General features: G+C 52.8%; 1 protein-coding gene across 1 annotated transcript in view; it reads left to right on the top strand.

Annotated features, from left to right (window-relative positions):
* Positions 1–26,132, top strand: part of PCSK7 (proprotein convertase subtilisin/kexin type 7) — a 52,514-nt gene that overhangs the window by 7,147 nt on the left and 19,235 nt on the right. The window contains exons 4-9 of the mRNA XM_065569114.1: positions 804–969; positions 4,333–4,423; positions 6,197–6,251; positions 9,266–9,404; positions 12,791–12,891; positions 24,551–24,718. Coding sequence (XP_065425186.1) covers positions 804–969; positions 4,333–4,423; positions 6,197–6,251; positions 9,266–9,404; positions 12,791–12,891; positions 24,551–24,718 — 720 coding nt within the window. The remainder of the gene's footprint in view (positions 1–803; positions 970–4,332; positions 4,424–6,196; positions 6,252–9,265; positions 9,405–12,790; positions 12,892–24,550; positions 24,719–26,132) is intronic.

Genomic DNA, 26,132 nt, shown 5'->3' with positions numbered 1-26,132 from the left:
CCAGCTGCTCACCATAGGGCATGAGTATCGGAGGTGCCCACCTGGAGATCTTACAAGCTGCTCCCGTAAGCAGCGAGGCAAAGCCAGGGCTGCTCACCGGGAAGGAGCTTTCCCTTGTCTGTGGAGGGAGAAGTGGGGGTCATGTTTGCTCCCTGCTCCAGGGTGAAATGAGGGCATTTTGCCTTTGTTTGCAATCGTTTCTGTTGGCTGAGGGGCTCTGGCTTTGGGTGCTGCAGACATTCCCTGTCTCTACTGGCAGGCTGGGCAGAGAGCAGCTACGTGGGGAGGGGTGAATGTCCCAGCAGTGGCTAGGAAGATGCCTATTAAATCCCATGGCAGAGGCCAGCCGGCTGTGTGTTGCCCTCTGTTGCCCAGCTTCCAGACAAAGAAAGAAATGGAAACCATGTTCCTCAAGCACACCTGGTCATTGACCGGTGTAGATAAGAAGCTGGCAATCACAGAGAGAAGTAGACTCACTTAAAAGCAGAACCAGAGAGGACACTATCCGGGAATCCTGGGCATGCTGTGAACTGGCTGGGATGGGGAGAAGGACATAATTTCTAAGTGCTAAAATGTCTTTAAATGTGACTGCCATTCCACTGCCCATCAGGAAACCAGCGCTGGTTCTGCTAATACTCTTCCACAGTGATACATAATGGGGTTTGGTCACTAACCCACATGGACCCTGCCTCTGCGTTCTTTAAGCCTTCAGCCTATGCTTTCCAGGCCTGCTAACGTGGTATTAAATCCTGCTTTCTCCAAAGAAAGGAGACCTCTAAGCTACGGTTGTTGGTCTGTTTCAGAGCCCTGAAGGCAGCTATGACTTGAACTCCAATGACCCCGACCCTATGCCCCGCCCTGACGCCGAAAATGGGAACCACCACGGGACCCGGTGCGCTGGTGAAATCGCAGCTGTCCCAAACAACGGCATCTGTGCCGTGGGAGTTGCCTACGGCAGCCGCATTGCAGGTATGCCACCTTTGCATGCTGAGTTCGGTGCCTTTTTCAATCCTCTCTGCTGTGTATTGCCCCTTGTCTAGAGGGGTGGTTTGATTGGCGTGTGTTGGCTTTGCTCCCGTGCCAAGCGGTTTGAGTCAGGTTGGTGAGTTAGTCAGCATTTTTGCAAGGGAAATATCAGTGATCTCTCATTTGCCCCAGTGTTTTGGGGTGTTTGGATGTTGTGGGTTGGCTTGGACCCATTTCTGTGTTGCTCGAGCGGCTGTTCCCTACACGTGTAAATTCGGTTGATGTTTGGGAAGTTCCCTGGCTGCCTACAACAACTACGCTATGGCCTTGTGGACTTATAGCCTCGTGCAGATGTCCAGGAAGCCAGTATGATCAGACAGGGCCACTGACACACCTGGTGGTTTGGAGAAAGTCTGGTTTCTTTTCAGCTCTGAAAGTGGTTGTGCCCCAGTGTCTCCACGGTGCGAGACGCCCCACTCCACGTGCGAGAAGCTGGCTGGTGAATCTTGCACTGGCCATTGGTGCTTTCCACTCACAAACGGAGCCAAAAGCTTCCTGCTCCGACTGAAACGAGTCTTGGATAAACGTGCACGCTGGTGCCAAGCAGTTTGGTTCCCAGAATCCTTCCACACCTTGTGATTCCAGTGAAGTGAAGTGGTGTACCATCCCCTACAGACCTTGCTGGTCACCTAGCCCTTCGTCTCCGCAGACATGATGTGCACAGACGTGGCTGCACATCTGTTCTGTGCAAAACCAGGGAAACGGTTCCCCTTGACTTTACCCTTTGGTTTTAGTAGGTACTGAAACCACCTTGATGCCCATTGATTTCAGTGAGAGAATTTAGCCCCGCAAGGGGGGAGGGTCCCAGAGCTCAGACGCTCTGCTGAAGTTTTATAGCCCGGCAGTCCAAGCCGTGAGCCCAAGTCAGCTGCTATGGGACAGCCACGGGTGTTTAATTGCAGTACAGACATACCCACTGGATGCCTATGAATTTAATAGTCCTGTGTTTTCACTCTGTCCAGCAGATGGTGCTGCTCTCCTTAGAATGAATCCAAATGTCCCATGAACACCAGTAGTTTAGCACCAGCCAGCACTCTTGAGGTGCAGGGTAAAACCAGGGAGACCATATGCTGTGGAAGTAAAATGGAACCGAAAGAGGAGACTAAAGTCCTACACGGTTAATCTGTTCTGTTTCTTGGAGCAGTTCCCCCTGCCCATGGCTCTTTCTGCACAGCCCCTCAGTAAGTGTGCACTGCTGTAGGGCCCCTCTGTAATGTGCACCTGCCTGGCTCCACCCAGGCTTGGAGGTTTTGGTCATTGCCATTGGAAAGTAGAGCTTATTTAGCAGAGTGCAACAGGAAGGATGGGACTGTGGTTTAAACCATGGGGCTGGGCGTAGGGAGGATCTAATCCCAGCTCTGCCAGGGTGACCTCAGGCAAGACACGTCTTTTCTCCATGCCTCAGTTTCCCCATTGGAGAAATGAAGCTGTGTCCCTTGCAGAGGAGGTGAGAGCGTAAATGAATGTCTCTCCCATGCGTTGCAGTAGCTCTGTGGATGGAAGGTGCTATAGATGTGCAGAGTGTCACTATAGTAATTAAATCGGGTGCCAGCAGCCAGATTTTGTTCTCTAGGGCATAGTAAATTAAACAATATGAAGTGTTGCCATAAAATGACCCCATGGGTTGGAGGGAGAGGAGGCGAGGAAAGCCAGCTGCACTCTCAGTTTATTCCTCAGGAATCTGTGCTTGCTAAGAGTGATCAAACCATAATCTGAACCTGCCCCTGAGTCTGTGAATTGGGTACAGCTCAAGCAAGGCGGGAACCAGGCGGAGCAGCCTCTGGCTAAGGGGTGGGACAGGGGACGTCTCCCTCTGCCAAGCATTCACTTGCAGTCCTGAGACCACACATGGCTTGGTGCAAGGGCTGGATTTCAGAGAGCTGGGAGTGGTGCAGTGCCAGTGCTGCTTTCATTCGACTTCTTCGCCGCTGGGGCGGGGACTATTCCAGTCACTGGGACAGCAAATAAGGCACTTGTGCTGCACCGGCCTGGAGCGGAAACTGGTGGGTGTTTCCTCGGTGACACAGATTTTAACTCGGGCGTATGCATAGTTTCCATTTCTAACGTTATTTGCTAACCTAAACTGTGATGCAATACCATTTGACTATCGACTCTTTGGTTCCCTGAAAGCATGTGTCCAGTTTAAGATTTCATTTGTTTTTAATCTAGCCTCTGGAGTCGGGGTTACTCTACTGTGAAATACTCAGTGTCTTGATCACAGAAATCTGGTGGTCCTGCAGCTTAGAAGCCTTTCTGATTAATAATATATTGAGCAGACATATATCCGCTTCTGCCTAAAGGATCCCTAAATACTTAGCAACCTATAGATAATGGGATCGTTTCGCCCACTGCTGCATTACAGCTGTGTCTGGGGTGGAACACATCAGCTGTGTAACAGTGCACAGCACAGCAATTTAGGACAGGGTGGCTTAAAAAATACTGTCTCAAGCTGAGACTATAGGGGGGCTGGGGAGGCAGAATAGAATTGTCTGAATTGGAGTATGGCCAAGATGCCTCAGTCCTAGTGAAAAGCACCAGGGGATCTTGGGGACCCCAAGGGCACATCTGTGCTGCAGCTGGGATTGAGCCTCCCAGCCCGTGTAGACAGACTCGTGGCAGTGGGATTCACTCTAGCAAGCGAGAGAGAGAGCCACGTGGCTGTTACAGTCCTGGTGGAGGCTCGGGCTAGCCACCTGATGGGGGGGTGGGGGCGGGATTGAGCTTGTGTGACGAGCTGGTGCGGCAATGTCCACATTGCTATTTCTAGCCAGCTAGAGCCCCACTTGTGTGAGTGTCTCCCCAGCATGCTCCCAGCCCGTGTGGACGTACCCCAGGAGGTCAAGACTTTGGCCTTTTGTCTCCTCTGACCCACCCTTTCCCCTTCACTCATTCCTTTGCCACCCTTCCCCATCCTCCTACTCCAGCTCCCAAGTTCAGAGCAGAGACGTGCAAATCACCCAGTGACCGGACGCTGCTTCCAGGCAGCAGCCCCTCGTGTTTCACTGGCAGACTCCTTATCTGCCTCTCCTTGCCGTGGGGTGAGGGGCTCTGGCAGTTTGTAAATGGGAGGCTTGGGCTTTCCTTTCACTAGCCCAGAACGAGCCTCTGGGTGGCTTGACAAGCCCTCGCCTGAGTCCAGGGAATCCATCTCCGGTTACTGCCTTGTTCCCGGCGCAAGCGAACCGGTTTAGCCTGATGCTGGGACCGTAGATGTCCCTGCTGGGAACCTGCCGAGGAGTTGGTTCACACTGTTTTTACAACTAACATGATCCATTACAGTCATGCTAATTGTCCTTTGTTGTGCAGGCATCCGAGTCCTGGATGGGCCCCTCACAGATAGCATGGAGGCTATCGCTTTCAACAAGCACTATCAGATCAATGACATCTACAGCTGCAGGTGAGCCCAGAGCACCGTGCTAAGGGGCATGGGGCAGGTCCTGCCAAAACACATGGCACAACTGCCCTTAGCGTGAGTGGTGCCGAGCCCGGTGCTGGGCTCCTTTCCCGGGATGTACTGGCAAAATCAGAGCCATGGTTGTCTGATTGTTACGGGGCTGCTGCCCCGCTCCCTCCACACCAGCTCCCGTCCTTCCCTTCCGCTTCAAGGAGCAGCTCGGCCGTGAGCACCAAAACCCATAGTACCTTTCCCCTTTGTGTGCTCACGTTTAAACGAGATTAAAACGCTCAAGGGAGGTTGCCCCCTTTCCTCGGTGGGATAATGTCTGCTGGAAGGAACGGCCGGTCTGGGGACACACCAGCTGTTTGGGGCCAGGGGGAGGAATTCTCCTGGTGTCTGGTCCAGGAGATGGGGATACCCAGAGAGATGCACTAGGACTTTGCAGATCTCTAGCTTTCATTAAAAGGCTTTGAAGGCCCCAGTGAAGGCCCATGAGATGGGTTGGCATTGCCGTCCCTGCTGGGAGGATGGGAACTGAAGTGCAGAGGTCAGAGGCAGAATCCTGGTGCCCTGGCTTCCAGTGCATTGCTCGGAGCATTAGCCCACACTTCTGTCCTCCCAGCCCTGGTTTGGGCTTCGGACCTGGGATCCCGCGGGAAGCACCAGGGGGCTCTTAGCGCTGCATTGGGAGCCTTGGCCCTGGTGTCCCAGGGGCTGAGCTTTTATTAAGCCATGTGGTATGTTTCCTCCTGGCGGCAGAAGAATCCACACCACACACACAGCCGCTGTGTGCGGGGGTCTGTGCGTTCTCAGCAAGGCCCTGTCTGGAAGGAAGGCAGGAGCTGGCCATGGGGACACAGGCTTGGGCTGCATATCTTTTGGAATCAAGCTTTCCAAGCGTCTCTTGCCCCAGCCTGCCTTGCCAGGAGTCCTGCACAGCTAAGCCGGGTGGAGGTTTGCAGCCTGTCATATTTCAGGGCTGGGGCTGTGATTGTATTGTTACTAAGAGACACGTCGGTGCTGTTGAAGGCTGAAGTACACTGGACTCGGTGCCCCTGGATGGGAGTCTGTCTGTGGGCCTGTCCCTTGGGAGATTCTCTAGCGCCTTTTAAAACTGCTCCAACTAAACTGACTGTAAAACCAGGTAGAGCTGGGGGGTAAACCCAGTTAAGGCGGCTTGACCGATCCTTAATCAGCCAGCTTCCAGACGGGTGTAGACGGCCCCCGGTGGCACCCAGCCTTGTGTGAAGGTGAGGCTTACAGAGGAAACTGGAGCCCCGAGGCACCCTGAGTGGGAGGTGCATTGTGAGCTGGAGTGTCTGGGGAGAATAACCTTCCCCCAAATCAAAGCATTGGAATCCAAGCCGGAGCATGGTCTGAACACGAGGGCAGGAGCCCGGGGCCCCCTCGGATGGATGGGAAAGTGCCGTGTGCTCAGCTCCCAGATGGCTGAGAGCTGGTCCTGTCTGACGAGCGCTTGGGGGCCTCTGCCCAGGTTTGCACTTAACTGGCACTAGCCTGGTTGGCAGATTGGATAGGTGATGGCCATGGCGACTGAGCTCCTTTCCTGCCCTAGAGGTGGGCCTTGCTGGGCAGGGTCGGGCTGCATGTGGGAAGCTGCTCCTTGACCTGTCGGTGCTGCATGTGTCCTGTGGACTGATAAAGGGCTGCCAGTCGGCCCCCTTTTCCCAGCACTACAGTCACGCATGAAAACTTGAATTCAAAGCAGCATCCCAAGGTGACTGTGTCTTTTCATGGTGTCTCTCTTCACAGCTGGGGGCCGGATGATGATGGCAAAACTGTGGATGGTCCTCACCAGCTAGGAAAGGTATAAAAACACGGAGCCAGCCCCAGGGCGACCACCTCGCCGGGAAATGCCTTGTAATTCTCAGTTTGCCTAAAGCCCAGAGCAGCAGGGACTGCCTGTCGCGGAGTGTGGGGGAGTCAGGGCCCTGCACCCCTTTTCCTGAGATTCACTGTGACTCTCAACCAGCCAGTAAAGCAGAAGGTTTATTTAAGGACAGGAACACAGTCTCAAGCAGAGCGTGTAGGTACGACCAGACCCCCTCAATTAGGTCCCTCTGGGAGGTTCAGGGAGCTTAGACCCCAGCTTGGGGTTCCCTGCGTTGCACCACCCAGCCCAAACTGAAACCAAACCAAAACTCCTCCTGCAGCTCCTCTCTTCCCCCTCCCCCCAGCTCCTCCTCTCCTTTGTTCAGTCTCCCGGGCAGAAGGTGTTAATTCTCCCCACCCCCGTTCCTGGCTCAGGTTACAGCTCAGGTAGCTTCCTTCAAGGGAAGTCCCACATCCCCACTGCAACCCCCCTGCAACATTCCCAGGTCAAATCTGCCCTGCTCCCTGCTCCGTCACACTGCCCTGTGGTGCAGAAAGCTCTTGTGCAACCCCATCGTGCAGCGCACACCGCCCCAGGTCACCGTGCCCCAGGGAGAGCTGTCGTTGCCTCAGAAAGGTGACAGCCGGGGTTGTAGGGGATGGTGACTTGAAGTTCTAAGGAAAAGTTCATCTCACTGGGAAAGGAAGAGGCTCCAAGGGGGCCGAATAGACTCTCAGCCCCTTTGATACTTAACAGCTTTTGTATCAGTGAGCGGCTCAGAATCCAAGGAGTGCAACCCCGGAAGGCCTGGGAATGAATAAGGGATTCGGGCAAAGTATCCAGACCCTGATGAGTGAGATAAATGGCAGGGGGAGTCAGTCTGGAAGGGGCATGTAAAGGCGTTTAAGATGCCCCTGCCTGGGAGAAAGAGGTGGCTGGAAAGGAGAAGAAGGAAGGAAGGAGTGATTTCTGGATTGACCCACCTGGGGGCTGGCTGGGCTTTCCTTCCCTCTCCCTAGAATGGCTGGTCTGGCAGCTGCTGGAGTGTGGAGATAATCTGGCCCCTGGCAGACTCTAATTTAGCTCCAGTGCTTGTTAAAACATTCTATCAGGTCTATGAACAGCCCCTTCACTTCTTGCAAACAACTGTAAGTTATTGTGGCTGTGGGCTGAGGGTTTCTCTATATTTAGTCACTGCTCGGCACTGCAGCAGGAGAGCCTGCACTGTTACTGAGCAGCAAATGAAACACCCCCCGCCCCCCCAAAATGCAGGCAGAATCCAGGCTGCTGACTCTGATGCAGATCAAGGCCTGGCCCATTTCCGGCCCTAACGCATCATTAAGACACTGATGCTCTTGGCTTTTGCTAATGTGAGCATTTATCACAGCCATACTGTGCACTAGCTCCCCATCCTTGTGCCCGCCACCCAGTGACTTACTCATGTGAGTAAGAGCCATCAACCCCCTCGTTTTTATCCATAGAGTACTTGATGGGCGAGAGCCTGGCTGACCCAGGTCCTGATCCAAAGCACGTTAAAGTCAGGGAAAATATTCCCATTGGTTTCAGAGGTTTTGGGATCAGAGCCCGTTGCAAACTCCCGAGAGTGCCCTGTGGCTGTTCTGGGGAAGGTGTGCAGCACCCCTCGGGGAAGGTCTTGGGAGGCCGAGGCTGTGAGTGGAGCTGTGGAACTCCCTGCCTCTGGAGACCGGGATGGACACATAGCTCATCTCTTTGCCCCGGCGTTCCCTTGAAAACAGGGAGGCTGCCCAGTGGCCAGTGAACATGTTCCTTCCAGAGCCCTTTCTGCAGAACAGCCCATAGAAATGCACGCTCACCAGAGATGGACAGAAGAACATTGTCCCAATTCCCTAACAGCCTTCACCCTTCACTACCTTGTACGTTGTATTTGATGCCTAGAGTCTACAGTAATGGGCTTAGCTAGATGATGCCTCCTTCGGAGCGAGCGCCTAGAAATTCAAGTGCACGGCTCGTGTTTAGCTCTCCACTAACACAGGATGGGGTTTCGCTCTCTGTAGAGTTCGTTCTGCCACGCTGTGGCTGCATCTCTGCAACCACAGAACAACAGCTGGGCTGCAGCTCGGTGGCATGGATACGGATGCGTTAAAGCATATATCTCTGTCACGCTGTGGTTACAAATGGATTCCAGTTGTGTCTGTTCATTTATTCTTTCCCAGCATTCATAGGCCTTCCAGAATGCTGAGACCAGCATCTGGGTCTCTAGTAACTACTTAGCACCTCTGTAGCACGGTTCATCCAATTATCTCAGAATGTGTATAACAGATGCAGCCTCATACCACTGCTGGGAGGCAGGAGGAATGATCTTTGCTTCCTAGTTGGGTAAACTGAGGCACAGAGTGGTTATGACTGACTTCTGGTCACACAGTGAGCTGGGAATTGTAGCCAGAGGGTATTGACTCCCAGTTTCCAGCTCTGAGTGCCAAGACACAGTTTCTTAGCACATAACGTGCTCATCAGAGGGGTCCATGCAATGAGCTCTTTACTAGATACTAGGATCATTGCCTGTACTTTTGAAAGTGCTGCCACCTCTGGGTTGGAACATGGGTGCTGCTAATGGAATCCAGCAATGTTACACAATAACGGGTTTAAGACAGGTTACCTTCTCCAGCTAAAACTACAGGGAGATTGTAAGAAAGCAGAACGTGATTCAGATCAACATAGTCAAAGCAGAGAAATATGGGCATCAGGGTCTGAAAGCTCTTTCATGTAAACTTGGGTAGCTGAGTCCAGACCTGGTGTAAGCAGGTTCAACTCAATTGGCTTCAATGGAGCGTCACCCTCTTACGCCAAGTCTGAAATTGACCCAGCCTTTGCTGGTGGAAATGCTTTATAAAAGCGCCTCGTTTCAGCAGGGCAGGGTGCAGAGCTGGGCGTTTTATGGTTTCTGGCTGGAATTGTGCCGGTAAGCCAGGATAAGGGAACAGTGGGAACTCACTCTTGAGCAGTAACATGGCGTTTCTCTTCCCCAGGCTGCCTTGCAACATGGGGTGATGGCTGGTCGCAGGGGCTTTGGAAGCATTTTCGTTGTGGCCAGCGGCAATGGAGGGCAGCACAATGACAATTGCAACTACGATGGTTACGCCAACTCCATCTACACCATCACTATAGGTAACCTGCCGTGTGCATGGGCCTGTAACCCGGCCCCACTCTTCTGAGCACTCACGATTGTTGAGTAGCACCGCGAGTTGCCAGGTCTGCTCTCCCGTATGACCCCAGCAAGGAGCTGAGATCAGAGTCCTCTCCACAGTCCGCGTGGCTGCAGGCACCGACTTTAGGGCCTTGGAACAGAGGTGTGCGTGAAAGGCTCTCGCTGCTGCTTGGAGGGAATCCTCGTGCCATGCCCTAGAGAATGATTTTAAAAACGAGAATTAAGACTCTATTTTTTAAGGCAACATCTAATCCGGCCTCTCTAGGGCAGAAGCTGAGTGTGAGGTGGTAAAATCTGTGAAATAGTGAGCAGAATGAAGCTCTTCCCTGTAGAGCTGCCAGCCATGACAAAATATGTTTTGGTCTAGTTTCTCCTTCACGCCTTCCAGGGATCACCCACGTAATGTCCCTGTCTCTGTCAGAGTTGTTTGCACTGAAAGCCATCATGCACCAATCAAAAACCTACCAAACGGCAGCTGTTCTAATAGAAATCGCTGAGCCATGACCCCAGAATGACTGATTCAGGGGTTTGCCCCAAAGCCCAAGTTCATGACTACAACAGCAACCCAGCCCCTGTGACAGACGAGCATGTGAGGAGCTGAACAGTAGACAATGGGCACTGGCCGCATAGCCTGCTAAACTGGTACCACTGCCTAAGGAAGGTGGTAACTCCTGCCCTAAGCATCCCATTTGGAAATTCCCAGATTCCCAAGTTCTGATCCGGCGAGGGTCTCCCTCCAAGCTGCTTAGAAATTCCACATCCGACAGGGCACGCCTGTAAGTGAGAGTGGCAGGGGAAGGTGTGAGGCCCGGCTAGCTGGGAAAAGCACTTTGAGATCCTTGGATGAAAGAGAAGTGCTTCTTCAAGGGTGTGAGAATCTGCCAGAGCCATTACATCCCCACCTGTCTGATTGCAGCTCTTCCGCAGTGCTTCTTTCCCAGATTTAAATACCCATTCGCTTGGGGGAGGGGGACCAGGATGGTGGGGACGGGGGAATGACAGAAGCTATAAGATTATGGGCTTCCTGGGACACCATAAACAGTTTAGAGCACGTTCATTTTGAACAAGTAGCTTTATCCCTTGCAATGAGCCTTCGCTGCTGCAGTATCCCTGCTGTGTGGGGTTTTAGTTCCTAACCCCCCCGAGACGCCGCCTGTGACAACAGATGGCTCTGTAAGCTCTGGGGCCCAGGTGGAATGCAGGTGATGTGGGCTCCGCAAATGAAATGTAACTCTGTGATTGATGGCTTCCATTTACTGTGGCTAATGTAGGACCAGCAGGGAGAAAATGCATATTAAAATCTGTGCTCTCGCTGCAGAATGCGCAGTTAATGAGACGTCACCAGTATCTTCCCCACTTGCCTTCCTCACGTGCATTGCAGAATTTTGCTGCTTTCAGTTTTGCTGAATTACTGAAACTTTCCCCTTCAGGCAATAGTTCAGCTTTGCCCTGCATGAGAATTAGTGAGGAGGAAGGCATGGCACGTGGGGCTAGGTACTAGGAACACCTGCCCTTTCTTGCTGTACAGCCCCTGGCAAGTCACTTCGCTGCAGCTGTTTCCCCAGCTATAAAGTGGGAGTAACTTGCCTACCTCTCATAGATGTCGGGGCTGATGAATGGTTGTGAAGGGCTAATTATTAAGACATCCAAGTAGCTGCCTGTGTTGATGATGATGATAATGCAGAGAAATGCAGCAAGTCTTCCCCTCCCATGCTCCCAGTGTATGAGAGGGGTTTTTCCATTCAGTTTAATATCCAAGATATTTCTGTATCCTGGGGAGGGAACGGGTGTGATGGGGATTGGGAGGAGATGCTTCTTTATGAGACTCTATACCAATGTGGCTATGGATAGAAAACTTGCTGAGAAACATAGCAGGCGGAGAGCTCTGCTTCGTGTCATCTGCTGGTATTTCACTGATTAAAATGAGGCTTAATATGGTAAATGTCTCTGGAAACTTCTTCCTAGAGGCCAAGCAGGGCACGTGTTTGCTGCAGGGCCCCTGTGCTGACACTGGAACAGGAAGGCTTTGTGGGAGGGTATGTACGGCAGCCCCAGCCCTGTAGGCCGCTGCCTGTAGTTACGTGTCCGGGCAGCAGAATTACAGCATGCACCAGAGCCTGTGTTCCAGAACCAGACACTACGGGCAGCGTGCACAGAAGATAGCTGTGGTATAGTCTAACATACCGGTACTTAGCTCCGTACGAACAGTAAGTTACTATGGGTATTGTTCTCCCCACGATACAGCTGGAGAAACTCGGGCACAGAGAGGGGAAGGAACTTGTCTAAAATCACAGGAAGTCCCTTGCAGAACTGGGATTAGAATCCTGTTCTCCGGGTGCTGGTTCTGTGATGTCACAGCTAGACCGGGCTGCCCCTCCGTAGATCCTGTAATCACGCTGTCTTTCATGGAGACTGATGTGTTGAGCGAAGACCATCTTGGGATATTTCTGGTTTCATAAGCAAATTGCTTTAATTGACATTTTCTCTGTGCTTTCCGAGATGGAATTTGCTCGTTGTTCACACTAGACTGTCGTGCGTGCAGGTGCATGCCAGTGAGTGACTGGTGAAACCCAGAAGGATTGGAGGCTTGCTTTGGCTAAGCCTGTCTTCAGACTGCTGAGTGCTGCTCAAAATTCAAAAGTCCTCTGGATTGTCCATCTTACAAACGGCATCGTAAGGGATCCCTCCTGGCCCCACCTCCTTCCCAACGTCCTGTTCCCCCGCTTGGCTTCCAGCAGGTTTCCTTCCGGGGATTGCTGGTGATCCATGGTCCGGGCACTGTGAGAGCCAGCGTACTACTAACCCTTGAGTTCAGTTGCTCAGCTGCAAACTCCCAATATCCTCCTGGTCCCCAACCTGCCCCGGAGGGAAGGGAGAAACCGGAGGGGTGATGTGGCCATGGAGTAATTGGCCTGAACAATGGGTGCCTGTGAGCTGTTTGGACTCTGATAGCCACCTCCCTAGAGGGAGCGTTACACAGAGGAGGACCTCCCCACTGATCAGGGCTAGGGCGAAGGGCAGAACGACCAAGCTTGTCTCAATTTCCTTGTCAGGGTCACAAAGGGGATAAGACTTGTTTGGGCATAACTCTGTGTGGAAGTTAAGTCTCGGCCATTTTGTAGCAGGCCTTCTGCTCACCTGTGAAACTTTCCCGTACAGGCCGGTGTGCATTGAAACGCCAGGAGCGTTAGTGGTTTGATATGTGACTGGAAGTGCGGCGCTCCACAGCCTGTCACTTCTTTGGAGTGAAGGCTGAGAAGTTGCCTAGGGACTGAGCAGCTGAGCTGTGTAGTGAGAGAGGCAGCAGCCCCTGGACCTTGATGTGTTCTCCGTCGCTTTTCCCCAGGTGCGGTGGACGACGAGGGGAACAGGCCGTTCTACGCCGAGGAGTGTGCCTCCATGCTGGCAGTGACCTTCAGCGGCGGGGATAAGACGAGGAGGAGCATTGTGAGTAATGCATAAGGCAATTTCTTCCCTCCTAGCCCAGGGCTGCCCAGAGGATTCAGGGGGCCTGGGGTCTTCAGGGCACTTCGGCGGCGGGTCCTGGAGCAGAAGGACCCCCCGCCGCCGAGTTGCCGCCAAAGACCTGGAGCGGAAGAAACTCCGGGGGCCCGGGCCACACAAGAGTTTTCCGGGGCCCCCGGAGCGAGTGAAGGACCCCGCTCCAGGGGCCCCGAAAAACTCTCGTGGGGGCCCCTGTGGGGCCCGGGGCCTGGGGCAAATTGCCCCACTTGCCCCCCCGGGCGGCCCTGTCCTAGCCTGGCTTTGAGCGGCTGCCGAGCGGTCTGATCCCAGGTCTGCTCTCAGCACTAGTGAGCTGAGCCTGGAGGAGCTGGGTGGGCAGGGTGTCACGGAGTCTCCGGACGATGCTCTGGAACTGCTCCCTACAAAGCCCGTCAGGACTCTGGGGAAGTCTCCTCTCTGTGAGCAGACTGTCTTCAGGGCAAGAAGCATCCTCTGCCCCTACGTGCGCTTCCCACAGCGAGTCTGCCCTGGTGGGGTCCTGCACCCCCACTTTGCAGTCAGACGTGACTCTCAGCCAGCCAGTAAAACAGAGGTTTATTAGATGACAGAAACATGGTCTAAAACAGAGCTTGTAAGTACAAAGAACAAGACCCCTCAGCTGGGTCCATCCTGGGGGGCCGCGAGCCAGACACCCCCGTCTGCCCTCACTTTCCATCCCCAGCCAGCTCCAAACTGACTCTCCCTCCAGCCCCTCCTCCTCTGGGCTTTGTTCCTTTCCCCGGGTCAGGAGGTCACCTGATCTCTTTGTTCTCCAACACCTTTAGCTATCACCTTGCAGGGGGGAAGGGCCGTTAGTTGCCAGAAGACAGAGTGCCGGCCATTTATGCGCACTGGCCCTTTGCTCTGCAACAGTCTCACCCCCTAGAGACTTAAGAAATGCATAGGGGAAACTGAGGCACCCACACAGTATTCAGAGGAAACATTAAGAACAGTCCCACTTCGTCACACAGGGGCACGAGCACATCTCCCATCTGGTTGTTTCCTGCCAAGGTGAGCACCCAGAATAAATAGACCAGATTCTGGCCCCTGCTACCGTCCCTCTGTGGCGCTGCAGCAACGCCTGTAAAGTTGCTCTAGCTGCTGGGATCCCTCCAGCTGGCAGGAACCCCCAGATGGCATAAAGCTGGAGTCACAGGCCATCCCACGCCCTGGCCGTGGTGTTGGGGGGTGTCACCAGTGCTGCTGCGCTCCACCTGTCCCTGATGCGTATCACTGCCCAGTTGAATGCTGTTAGAGCCGGCACGTGGGAGCACAACACAGAGATGTGCTGATGCCCCCAGCTCCCCCAGGGATCAGGGGAGGTTAAAGGGGTACAGCCGCCTTTTGCCATCTTTTCCCTGCCCCCCACTCCTCCAAGGTATGGGGCTGAAGCCAGCTCAGCAGACCTGTGGCTGTAGCCCAGAGCAGGAATTCACCATTCCCATCCCAGGACAAAGCAATGGTCCACGTCCTTTGGTGTGCTGTCTGGGAGACTGACCATTGCTGGATATTTCAGAGAAAGGCATAAAATCCCGATTGAGTTGTGCAATGCTAGACCGTTGGGGGGTGGGGGGGGGGCTTCGCCAGCTGGGGGTGAAGCATGAGTAATGAAAGCCCTTCTAATTTTCCATCTGCCTAGTGCTAGCATCACTGCGACATGCTGTTCTGCCTCAGAGGTAGCTGTGAGCCTCTGTTTAACCCACTCAGCTGTTTGCTCCAGGACCCTGGAGCAGGGAGCCTCACATGACAACACGTGTCTGTCTGGGGTTTGTTCTTTCTTTGCTTCTGCCGGAGTGGGGCTGACTCCCCATGAGCACCAGCCTGTGCGGTACCGGTGCTGCCCGGGACCATGGCGTGTTGGAGCCCGCGTTCCCCTTGCAGCAGCAGGGCAGGAGGCTGTTGTCCTTGGGTGGCTGCCATCACTAGAGACAAATGGGCGAGTCCTCCCCACCTGTTGTGGGCAGCCAGTCTGGATGCAGGAGTTTTGGACCCAGTTCCTCCTCCTCCCGGCTTGCAGCACGGCTTAACTAACTGAGAGCTTCAGAGCTGGAGGAAATACGGTTCACCATCATTAACCTGACTAGTCACCCTGCCTGAGTCCACTCACCCACGGGGTCATCTCAGCGGGCATTGGGACTGGTGGCGCTACATCATAGAAAGCAATTAGGAGAAGCACTGGGGGCAGGGGGGCTCTTGTTTCGGTCTAGCTCCTACAGAAATATTGCCCAGCGGGTGATCTGTTTATTTCTGTCACGCACCGCTCTCTCACCAGCACGTCTGTCTCATGTGGATCATTGCGTCCGGTGGGCATTGCCCCTCCACATTCTTGCCCATGTCAAATTTTGTATCTAAACAGATTCTTATTGGGAAACCTAAACACAAATTTTTGTCCTAAAGCATCAACTGGGTGTTGGCTTTAACGGGACTCTGGCTACACTCCAAAGCAGCTTCTTTATCCTACCTTCTAACCCGCTTCTGTCACCATCATTAATGGGCTGTGACCCTAGATTAGAAAACTGTGTTCTGACTGTGCTTCCAAAGGAGAACACACTGCAAGACACTGTCACATCACAGGTTGATCTCAGCTGGGCTCAGGCTGCCCAGTCCCCATGGCTGTGCTGCACCAATCAGGGAATGAACAGGTGACGGCTGTGACTCGGGTTGGGTCGTTAAGCTAATTGGCTGCCTCTCCGTCCCTGGTTGGGCATGCTTAACCCCTGGCGGTTTGGGGAATATTTTATCGACTTTTCCTTTTTGGTCAGAAATGACTCGTCACCACACGAACCTGCTTCCCTGGGCCAAACAGGTGTGCCGGCTTTCGGTGCAGTGCAAAAGCCGGGACACCAGATTCCCAGCATAGTGCCAGTGCAGCTGTGCCAGTTTCCACCAGCTCAGGATCTGCCCCGATATGTTCCTAGTCTTGCCAGCCTGCTGCAGTCTCAGACTGTTGCCCTTACCAGCTCAGGGCAGAAAGAGGTGTGTGCAAAGTTAACCAGCTCCAGGCAACAAGTGCACGTCCTCGGTGTGCATCCCTAAGGAAGGCAAGCATCTGCCTCCATGCTTGCAGATCCGGGCAGAGTCACTGGTGTTCTGAGCTGGGGAAGCCTGGCTTTTGACCACACTGGCAGGAATGCTACTTTCTCTCTCCCGTTCAGCTAGGCGATAGCCACTGCAGTAGCGGCAGTGAGAGCTAGAGCTCTTGCAGCATTTTGTGTCAGTGCTCAGTAGTCAAACTGCACTGGGATCGGTGCTTGCCTCTCGTCCCAGGAGGCTGAGCGTGGGACATCCTGGCAGCGAGAGGCCCTCTTCTTTAACCAGCTTTAGCTATGCCCGCTAGCGGGCGGCCGGGTGATCGCGCTGTAATGTGGCACATGGAGAACGTTTTGTATCTCCCGACAATTTTGTCTTAGCAGTCAGGTCCCAAAGTGCACCCAGGCATTGCACACGGCCGCGTCTATCCCAGCAGCGCTACGTCAGGGCCATGGAAACCGCACCCTCTGTGTTTTGTGCCGTGTGAGCTGTTGGAGGTACAGCTTCCCAGGCACCAGCATGGCATCCCCTGGGAAACAAAGGGCAGCTCAGTACATTTCCTGTGGCAGGGCTGAGTCTGCTGAGACATGATGCCACCGTTAAGTCAAGCAGTGCAGGTAACGGCTCTTCCTCATGCACTTCTGTGTAAGTGGCAGATTCTAGCCATGTGCCTGGGTATCACAGGCAGTCCCTCACCCCAGCTTGTCCTCCACACTCCCTCCCAAACTTTTCAGTGCAGCCAAAGATTAAACCTCTAGACAGAGGTAGGCAACCTATGGCACGCGTGCCGAAGGCGACACATGAGCTGATTTTCAGTGGCACTCACTCTGCCCGGGTCCTGGCCACCAGTCCGGGGGCTCTGCATTTTAATTTAATTTTAAATGAAGCTTCTTAAATATTTTAAAAACCTTATTTACTTTACATAGAACAATAGTCTAGTTATATATTATAGACTTATAGAAAGAGACCTTCTAAAAAGGTTAAAATGTATGACTGGCACGCGGAACCTTAAATCAGAGTGAATAAAAGAAGACTCGGCACAGCCCTTCTGAAAGGTTGCCGACCCCTGGCCTAGACAGTGCTAGCTCTCTAAAAACCCCTGAAGCATTCCTGATGCTGTTGTGGCCCAGCCCTGTGTGCTGCAGAGCAAAACAAAATCCCCATTCTCTGTTTGTGTGGAAAAACCAGGCAGTGCAAACCTAACTGCGGTTGGTCTTCTGTGCTTCATGGGCTATCCCTGAGCCACCTTTCCACCGCAGGGAGAAAGAGAACCAAACAGTGGTTTGTCTAGTGGGAACACACACTGCTGGGCCCGATTTGGACAATGCTAGGGATTGCAATCGCCTTTCTATAGAACAGAATCAAATAGATGGAGTTCACAGACCCGGCTATGGAGGCAGGAGGCTGACAGTTTGCTGGGCTTCCAGTGAGAACAGGCTTCTCCTAACGCAACTGGCACTTCCTTTGGGCCTGCTTAGCAGTGTTATTTCCAAAGTCACTAACATTCAGTAGCCATGGTAGTTTGTTTTTATGGGCTGCCGCTATTTGTAAATACAAGAAGGTGGGAGGGGAGAGATTACCTTGGAGACGCAGCCTTGGGAAATCTCAGGGTGTTTCCAAGATAGCATACGTGGAAGAGGGGCATGTCAGTTACCCTTTCTCTCTGCCCCAGAGCTCTAGATGGCTTCTGTTCATGATGCCTATGTGCTGTCCTTGGCTCCTTAGAAGAAACCACCAAGTTCTAAATACATCTGTCAATTTCCCATTGCTCAGGTTTGGCAGTAGTTCTACAAATGAGGACTCGCCGAAAGGGCCAGATCTGTAGCTCTGGGTGTGTAACCGGATCTCTGCTTTGCAAACCAGACTTTGATAACTAATTGGAGCAATTTGGGGGAATGACAGGGTCTCCAAATGGAAATGGGGAACTTGGGGGGCAGGTCCAGGAGAATGTAACAATGAAAGAGACGGTGATGAGAGTGCAAGTTAACTAAAAGAAGAACAGGAGGACTTGTGGCACCTTAGAGACTAACAAATTTATTAGAGCATAAGCTTTCGTGGACTACAGCCCACTTCTTCGGATGTTAACTAGCTACTCAGTTTGTATGCTGAACAGTAAATGAGCCCCAGAAAGCTTGGTTCATTTCATCTCTGAAAACCCCAGGGGCTAGTGCTAAGAATCAGTGTTTCCTTAGAAAAGACCACATCCCCATCTAAGAAAATGGTTAGGCTCAGGGTGCTACAAAAGAAATAAAATCTATAATGGAGCTTAAGTTTTCCTTTTAAAAATAGCTTGAATTAATTCACGCTGGCTTGAAAACCACTGGTGCCAGAGAAAAAGAAATGCTAGTCAATTAGGGACTCCGCTATACTTTTCATCTTGGAGCGTGTTGTAGTTTTCATTTTTATGTCCAGCGTCCTCCAAACCTGAGGTCTGTGAGCTAATTTTAAAAAGTCTGACATGCCCTTTCTCCTTAAAGAATGGCCTCAGATGATGATAAAAGAGGCGCTACTCTTCCATCAAAGAGTCTGAATCGGATGCCTTGCACAGCCCAGGAATTACACATGATGTAGATCTTTCCTCTCTTTTTACAGTAACATGATCACTACTCCAATAAACCTGTGTGTCTGTTATGTAGGGCATATTAAATACACCGCCGTCTGCAGAGAATATTCTCTCCTCTTTGTGCCTTTTAGTTGTCCTTTAATAGTATTGCAGTTAATGTTTTTGACAGCTGTCTATTTTTCAGACTATAAATGTTCTGCCGTTTCCGTTAATGGGAAGAATTTAATATGGTCTCTGGCATGAACTGCATCTCTGACTGACATGTGTGGTGCTCGCTGTATTTTTTTTTTTTTTTTTTTGGTAGAACATACAGTATCTCAGTGCAAATTGCAGCTGTTAGAAGCTGACAAAATGCTTTGGAGTTGAATATAAAAGTCAACAAAGAAAGTACAGTTCTTGGCAATGGAGGATGCAGTTATATCCCACTGAGTGGAGAGGGACAAATGTTTATCCCAGCTTGTCCTGTGCTTTGACCATAACCAATTTTAATTAGCTGATTTTATGGCACGATGAAGGACAGAATGATGCACCATTTGGAGCCTTCTCAAGTGACTTTTCTAAGGCTCACTTGTTTACTTGCATCTTATCTAAGATACCTCTTACAAAGGCCAAATTTTGCTTGGTTACTCAGCAGCGTAAAGCCAGAATAAATCTGTTGCCTTTAGTGGAGCTAGTCTAGAATTACACGGCTGTATCCAAAAAAGCAGAACTTGGCCTGGTAGTTTTATTTTCTACCAAGCTATGACTGCTTTACCTCTCTCCTGACTGATAGCTGCCGTTAGGTAACTAGGGTTTTGTCCACACTGGACACTCAGGAAAGTTAATCCAAATTAACTAAAGGTGTGAATTTAAAGTAGATTAGTTAAACTGCATTGAACCCCTGTGTGGATGTTCTTATTCAGAATTAAAGTGGCCTTAATTCAGTTGATCTTAATTCACTTCCAAATGGAATAATGGCCCTCAGTGCATCAATCTCTGCAGCTTGGGCCTGTCTCTTACTTTGTGTTTTAAAAAGAAATAGCGTCCGTTTAATTTTAACAGGGGCAGCATTAACTCTATCCAAGCTTCTGTGCAGGGCCTCCGTGGAGCAGTGCTAGAACATCCCCCTTGCTTCAGCTGGCAGGAATCCATGTCTGATAGTCTTACCAAGAGACGGGCAGGAGATGGCTGGTGTGTGCACTCAGCCTCCAGGAGAGGGAGGTAACTCCGGCCAGTTTTAAGTTCTGTGGCTGCAGGATATGGTGGCCGAGAAGCTGAGCCAACCTGGCCACTGAGTGCTTCCCGGGAAGAACAGGGTGAAGCTCCCTGTGTCTCAAGTGAAGACTCCGGGCAGGAGGGCGCCAGGCTGGCTGGGTGGTGACCGCATGGTAATGGCACGAGTGTTGCTGAGCCGTAGCCCACGGCTTTGCGGAGCTCACAGGAAGCAGAAGGCGGCAAAGGGGGCTTAGCTGTTTTTCGTACTGCTGGCAAGCCTATGAAAAGCCAGCCCTCCTCAATCGGGGCAACGGAGCCGTGGGAAATCCCATACGGCAGCCGGGGGGCGGGGGGAGGGGAAATACCGTCCTGGTGCACCCAGGGGGAGACTCCGCTTCCTGGGTTTGGAGAACGGAGCTGCTAAGTCAAAACCGTTCGCAGCTCCTCACTGGGGGCGTGAGGGGTGTTCGGCGTGGGCCCCAGCAGGAAGAGGAGCTGCAGGAGCAGGGCAGAGAGAGGAGGGGGAATATGGTGTTGCTTATGCAGCAGCAAGTAGGGTTGAGAGCTGGAAGGTGGCTTGGAGCAATGGAGCGATCTGGTGCTGGGCAGCTGTAAAACCAGAGCAGAACTTGTGCCACCAGTGTGAATCCATCCCTGCCATAAGCCAGGCCAGCAGCTGTAATGCTGCACTCTCCTGTTCATATTTAGCACTGGGGTCGCTCTTCACTTGGTCCCCTGCAATCCTTGCGCCCCAGCCCTCAGTCTAGAGCTGCAGAAACAACTGTGCTTCGGGCGCCCATGGCAAAGCTGCCTGTGGTGTCATCGGAGGAGCACGGTGTCCTCCTGCGTCTGTCCTGTACTACGCGCTACGTACCTTCCTGGGCAAGTGCTCGAGGGCTCTGTCACTACAGCTCAGCCCCTGCCTTGGCCACTTAGAGAGAAGTGAGAGCTGCCTTCCCCTGGCTGGAGAGCCCCAGGGAGCTCAGCATGGGGTGGAAAGCAATCCCACCAATAACAACAAGGGCCTGTGTTTCGGAGCATGTGCACCAGGCTATGCATCGAATTACAAGGCTGAAGCTTGGCTAGGGTAAGTGCCAGACCCGTGCTGTGGTCTCCCCAGAATATGCTACGCTGGAGTCTTGCCGTCTTGGAATTGATTCATCACAAATACAGAAGCTCTTCAGCCCCTACCTGGCCGCTGCCGGGGCCTGCAGGTCCGGGTATGGGTGTGACACTCTGCACATGGGGAAGGCCCAGTGCCACCCAGCCAGAAACCTCCACTAAGCTCACTAATCTGAACCCCATAAGTGCTCTACCTCAGACGCCACGAGTCCTTCCCCCGGGAGCGCTGACTCCTAGCCCCATGGGGAACGAAGCAAAGAGGGCCTGGACCTGAGCCAGGATGCCAGGGTCCCACTCCCAGCTCTATTGCTCACAACTTCTGTGACATTTTGGGCCATTCATTCGCTTCTCAAGGGTCGAGTTAAGTCCGTGACCTTTGTAAAGGGCTCCTGGTCCCACTAGTCAAAGTTTTCTTGTCTAATTGGCAGCGGATCTCTTGAAGGTTAATCCCTACAGCGACCATACTCTGTCCTGGTCAGACCTTTCCTGAGCCAGTCGCCCCTTCCGTCTCCCCACCCCCCAGAGACATTGTGTGCGGCACAACAACCTAGTGTGGCCGTGTCCAGACCGCCCGTGGCTGCTTTTCTGCTTAATCCAGTGGCTTGAACTCCCAGGGAAATGTTTCCAGACTTTCCCGTTACTAAATCCTGCCCCTTTGTTGTTGTTCCATTTCTGGCTGCGAGTGAGAATGACAAACCTTCCGGCCGCTTGGCCTGCCTGGCTGCAGCTTGGCGTGGGCTCAGCAACCACAAAGAACAAAAAAAGCCCGTGTGTGCTGCAAATTCCACAGGCGTCCGGAGAGGAGGTCGCTGGTGCCTTCCTGTGGCCGTTCCAGGGGAGACGGCAGGGTGGTGAACGGATCACACCCCAGCCTGCCTGGAGTTAATAGTGAGCCAAACAGCCCTGGGGACTGGGGACTGCATTTGCAAAAGTAGCCACTTCCTTTGGGTGCCCAATCTGAGAAACTTGAGGCCAGACATTGGAAGGTCTGAGTCACTAAGCGTTTCAGTTGGGCACCCACTTGTCCCAGGTGGGGCCCCCAGTGCCTGGACACACTGGAGAATTCTGGCCCAAGTGCACTGGGGAGGGAGACACAAGCTGCAGTGAGGGGAATGTTAGGGGCAGAGCTGGCTCCAGCATTTTTCCCACCTCAAGCGGCAGGGGGGAAAAGAAAAGCCGCGATTGATGGCACTTCAGCGGGAGCTTTACCGCCACCGCTTCGTTCTTCGGCGGCAGGCCCTTCCCTCTGAGAGGGACCAAGGGACCCGCCGCCGAAGACCCGGACGTGCCGCCCCTTTCCATTGGCTGCCCCAAGCACCTGCTTGCTGCGCTGGTGCCTGGAGCTGGCCCTGGTTAGGGGAAGGGGAGCCCATGGAGCCCTTTGGCCATTTTTTAACTCTCGTCATTACCCGTGTTTGCATGGGGGCAGGAGTCAGGGATCCTGGCTTCTAGCAGCATAGCTAAGTCCTGTCACCTCCCTGTACCGTTTTCCACATGCTTAAAACGAGGGCAGAATTTCCCCCTCTTGGCGAAGTGCTTGGAGATTCCCAAGCAACCGCTGTACAAGTGCAAAGCATCATCATTAATTCTATTGCCAAAAGCCATAAGGTAGGGGTGTGTGTGTGTGTGTCCGTCTCCCTTTAAATAGCCCCCTTCCTGCAGGAGGGCCGCTGCGTTGTTCAGACACTGTGCGAGGCTCCTGCGAGGAGATACCCAGCTGGTTGGGTTAGTGGCACATGTGCCAATGTTACATCCTGGCCGGGGTTTCATGCTCTGATTCCCACTCTGACGTTCCTTTGCACAACCGCTCCACACTTCTCCCCACACACATGCTTTCCAGGCGGTTTCTTGCTTCTGATCGCTCTGGGGGGAAGAAACGGAGCGTTTAGGCTGGAATGCATGGCTGGGCTGGTTACCTGAGAGGGCAGGGGGAAATATGCTACTGGCAGCGTGAAACATGCTTGGTAATCGCTGTAGCGTTTAATCAGCAGGAATCATTAACTCATCCCTTCCTTTTTAGGGCAGACGTCTCGCCCCAGTCGAAGGACTTGTAGGGTGCATGGGAGTTTGCAGTCCTTAGTGTGCAAACCAGAGGAGTTAATGGGTGACTTGAGCACAGTCTATAAGTAACTACGTGGGGAACAAATACTGAATAATGGGCACTTCAGTCTAGCAGAGGAAGGTAGAACACGATCCAACGGCTGGAAGTCGAAGCTAGACAATTCAGACTGGAAATAAAGCGTAAATTGATACCATTGAGAGTAATTACCACTGGAACAATTGCCCAAGAGTGGTGATGGATTCTCCATCACTGGCCATTTTTAAATCAGGGTTGGGTTTTTTCAATTTCTAGGCATTCTAGTGAGGCTGATCTCAGGGCTGTGTGATACCGGGGGTCGGACGAGACGATCACAATGGTACCTTCTGGCCTTGGGATCTAAGAATCTATTAAATGCAAGCTCCGGCCTTGCTTTCTGGGTGTACAGCACCGTGCACTACATGGCTGGGTTGCTCGGAGTCCTTGGGGAGTTAGGAGTCCCATTCCCATTGAAAGTCAGTGGGATTTGGGCCCCTTTGAAAATCCCAGTCTACGAGCACTATGACAAACAAATGACAACCCAGTTCCCCACGAGCAGCCATGGGGATGGGGGAGTTATTTGGGGGGCTGTAGTGGACGGACAGACCATATAGAGAGGAAGGCTGGTCCAGCGATTCAGGCACTAACCTAGGATTTGGGGGCTCTGGGTTCCATTCTCTGCTTTGCCACAGTCTTCCTGTGCTTTGAGCAGGGGGTTGGACTAGATACCTCCTGATACCAACCCTGATATTCTATGACCTTGGGCAAATCCCTTAGCCCCTTGGCACCCCAGCTGTTACATGGGGGTGGTCGCCCAGCCATGCTGCCCAGGGGTGCTTGGAGGATAAATACATTAAAGACTGAGGTGTTTGCATATGGTGGTGATGGGAGCCAGACAAGTGCCATAAGTGGGTAGACAGGCCCAGTGGAAGAACAGCCCTCAGAAAGGCTGTGCCCCCTGCTTCTCAGTGACACGGTTCCTTGTCAGACCAGGCCCCTGTGGTGTTGAAGTTGGTTCCCCCAGCCTCTGAGCCGTTCCTCCCCATTTCCAGCTGCACCTCATGGTCCCTTTTATCTCCTCTTGCCCGTGGGAGGCAAGGAGCCATCTTGGCTGTGGCGAAAGCAGTCAGGAGAGCACAATGCTGCAGGCCTGTCCAGGAAGTGCCCTGGGAGCCCTTGTCTGTGAGAGCAGTGGGTAGACTTTCAGGTAGGCACCCAAACCTCTGTCTGCTCCTTTGAAACCCTGGGCTGGAAATCTGCCTTCTCGCAGGGTTAGGCCAAGTCCCTTGCTGGGACTAGGGGGGTGTTAAGACGAAACATCATCTGAAAAACCCCCCAGTGATGGTTTGTCGTCCCCATTGCTTGGCTGAGGTTCAGCTTGAGTGTTAGGCAAACGGTCAGGAGCATTCGCTGGGCCCAGGGTTTTGTTACTAGATGTGTTACAAGCAAGGTGTAGCCTCCATCGGCTGCGGCTGTAACCTGGAGAGCGAGTCAGGGACATGTGGGTGACCCCTGCGTGCACAGACCGGTGTGCACGGTGGCTCACTCGTCCTAAAAGCTCTAGCACTCTGAAGGCTGCATCTGACCAGAGACGTCTCTTTGGCTCTTTGTTCAAGGTGACGACAGACTGGAATTTGGAGAAAGGCACAGGATGCACCGAGGGCCACACAGGGACTTCAGCTGCTGCCCCCCTCGCAGCCGGCATGATTGCCTTGATGCTCCAAGTGCGACCGTGTCTCACCTGGCGAGATGTCCAGCACATCATTGTCTTCACAGCCACCAAGGTGAGAAAAGAGCTCCTTGGCGATGTGTCCCCTAGTTCCAGCTGCACAGAACCTCCAGCCCCTCGGCTTTCCTCCTTGACCCCTCTTGGCGAAGGCTCCAGTGCATGCTCGGTGGGTCTGGATGGGCTTGAACAGTGAGCTCACCCCCATCAATCTCACCTTTCCCTTGACCCCAGAGGATGGATGGCTCTTCCCCTCGCCCCTTGTTCTCACCAGGAATGTGCCTGAGGCAAACGGTATTCTCTGCTGTCACCATGATATATGGGGTATTTGTTCCGTGCATTCCTGAATCTGCCAGGATGCAAGTCTTCAAAAGGTATCCAGGATGAGCCTGCGTGTGGATAGTGCAGCAGCCGGGGTGGAGTAGGGCTTGGTTGGCGGAGTCGAGATGATACACCCGCTGGAGTTTTTGCAACGGCCCCTAAAGCGCTTCACAGCGTGAAAGCAGAAAGGCCTGATTTGTCTGATGCAGTCAAGGAATTCTGTAAAAAGAACAGGAGTACTTGTGGCACCTTAGAGACTAACAAATTTATTTGAGCATGTGTTAGTCTCTAAGGTGCCACAAGTCCTCCTGTTCTTTTTGTGGATACAGACTAACACGGCTGCTACTCTGAAAGGAATTCTGAGTCTTGGAGACAGAGAGGGGGAAGAGCTCCTTTTGTAAATGTTACTGTTTGCTGGGTTCTTATTCAGGTACAGCTCCCACTGACTTCAGGGCGAGTTTGACTGCAGAAGGAAGGAGTAGATAGTGAATCTGAAAGAGGCATCTGGGGTTGGCCAGCAGGCAGGGTTTTGTTGTACTTGGTGTGTGTGTCCCCTGCAGTTTACGTGATACAGTGAGATAAAACTTGCTTTGGCGCAGGGTAACTTTTTCCACAGTTGGAGACAACGGCTGCCAAAGCGCTAAACCCCAGTAAGTAATGGGACCCAGATCTGATCTGCCCCAACTCGCGCTGATTTAAATGATTGTATTTATTCCTTTGAAACTGGCCTTTAGACTTTCCAGGGGCTGCGATCTGGGCAGGGAGGGAGGAAGGGACCAGCTGGGATATTTCAGAGCAGAGGCATTTTTGTCCTTTGCGCTGTTTGTTTTTCTTTTGAAGAGCGAGGAATCCTGGCTCAGTTGGGACTCAGTTTAAACAGAGGGCGAACTGTCCTTTCTAATCAGGCCCCATGGCAGAGCCGGAGTTGGCTTTGCTGCTGTTACAATTCACTTCTGAGTCTCTTCTGCGAAGTCTGCTGGTTAGGCAGACGTAGCCAGGTTCCCCCAGTTTCCGGAGGGTGGCTTAGGTCTGCGTTTGCAAGGTAGGGCCCATAGGTCTGTGTGCAGCGAGGCTAGGAGGGTGCTTGCCCAGTTCCCCCCAGTCCTCGTGACCCTTGTCTTTGCGTAGCTGGATGTTCGCTCGCCCTGCAA

This window comes from Chrysemys picta, chromosome 16 (genome assembly GCF_011386835.1).
Source record: "Chrysemys picta bellii isolate R12L10 chromosome 16, ASM1138683v2, whole genome shotgun sequence".
Classification (NCBI taxonomy): Eukaryota; Metazoa; Chordata; order Testudines; family Emydidae; genus Chrysemys; species Chrysemys picta.
Note: the sequence above shows the minus strand (reverse complement) of the source record. Positions and strands in the feature narration are given on the sequence as shown.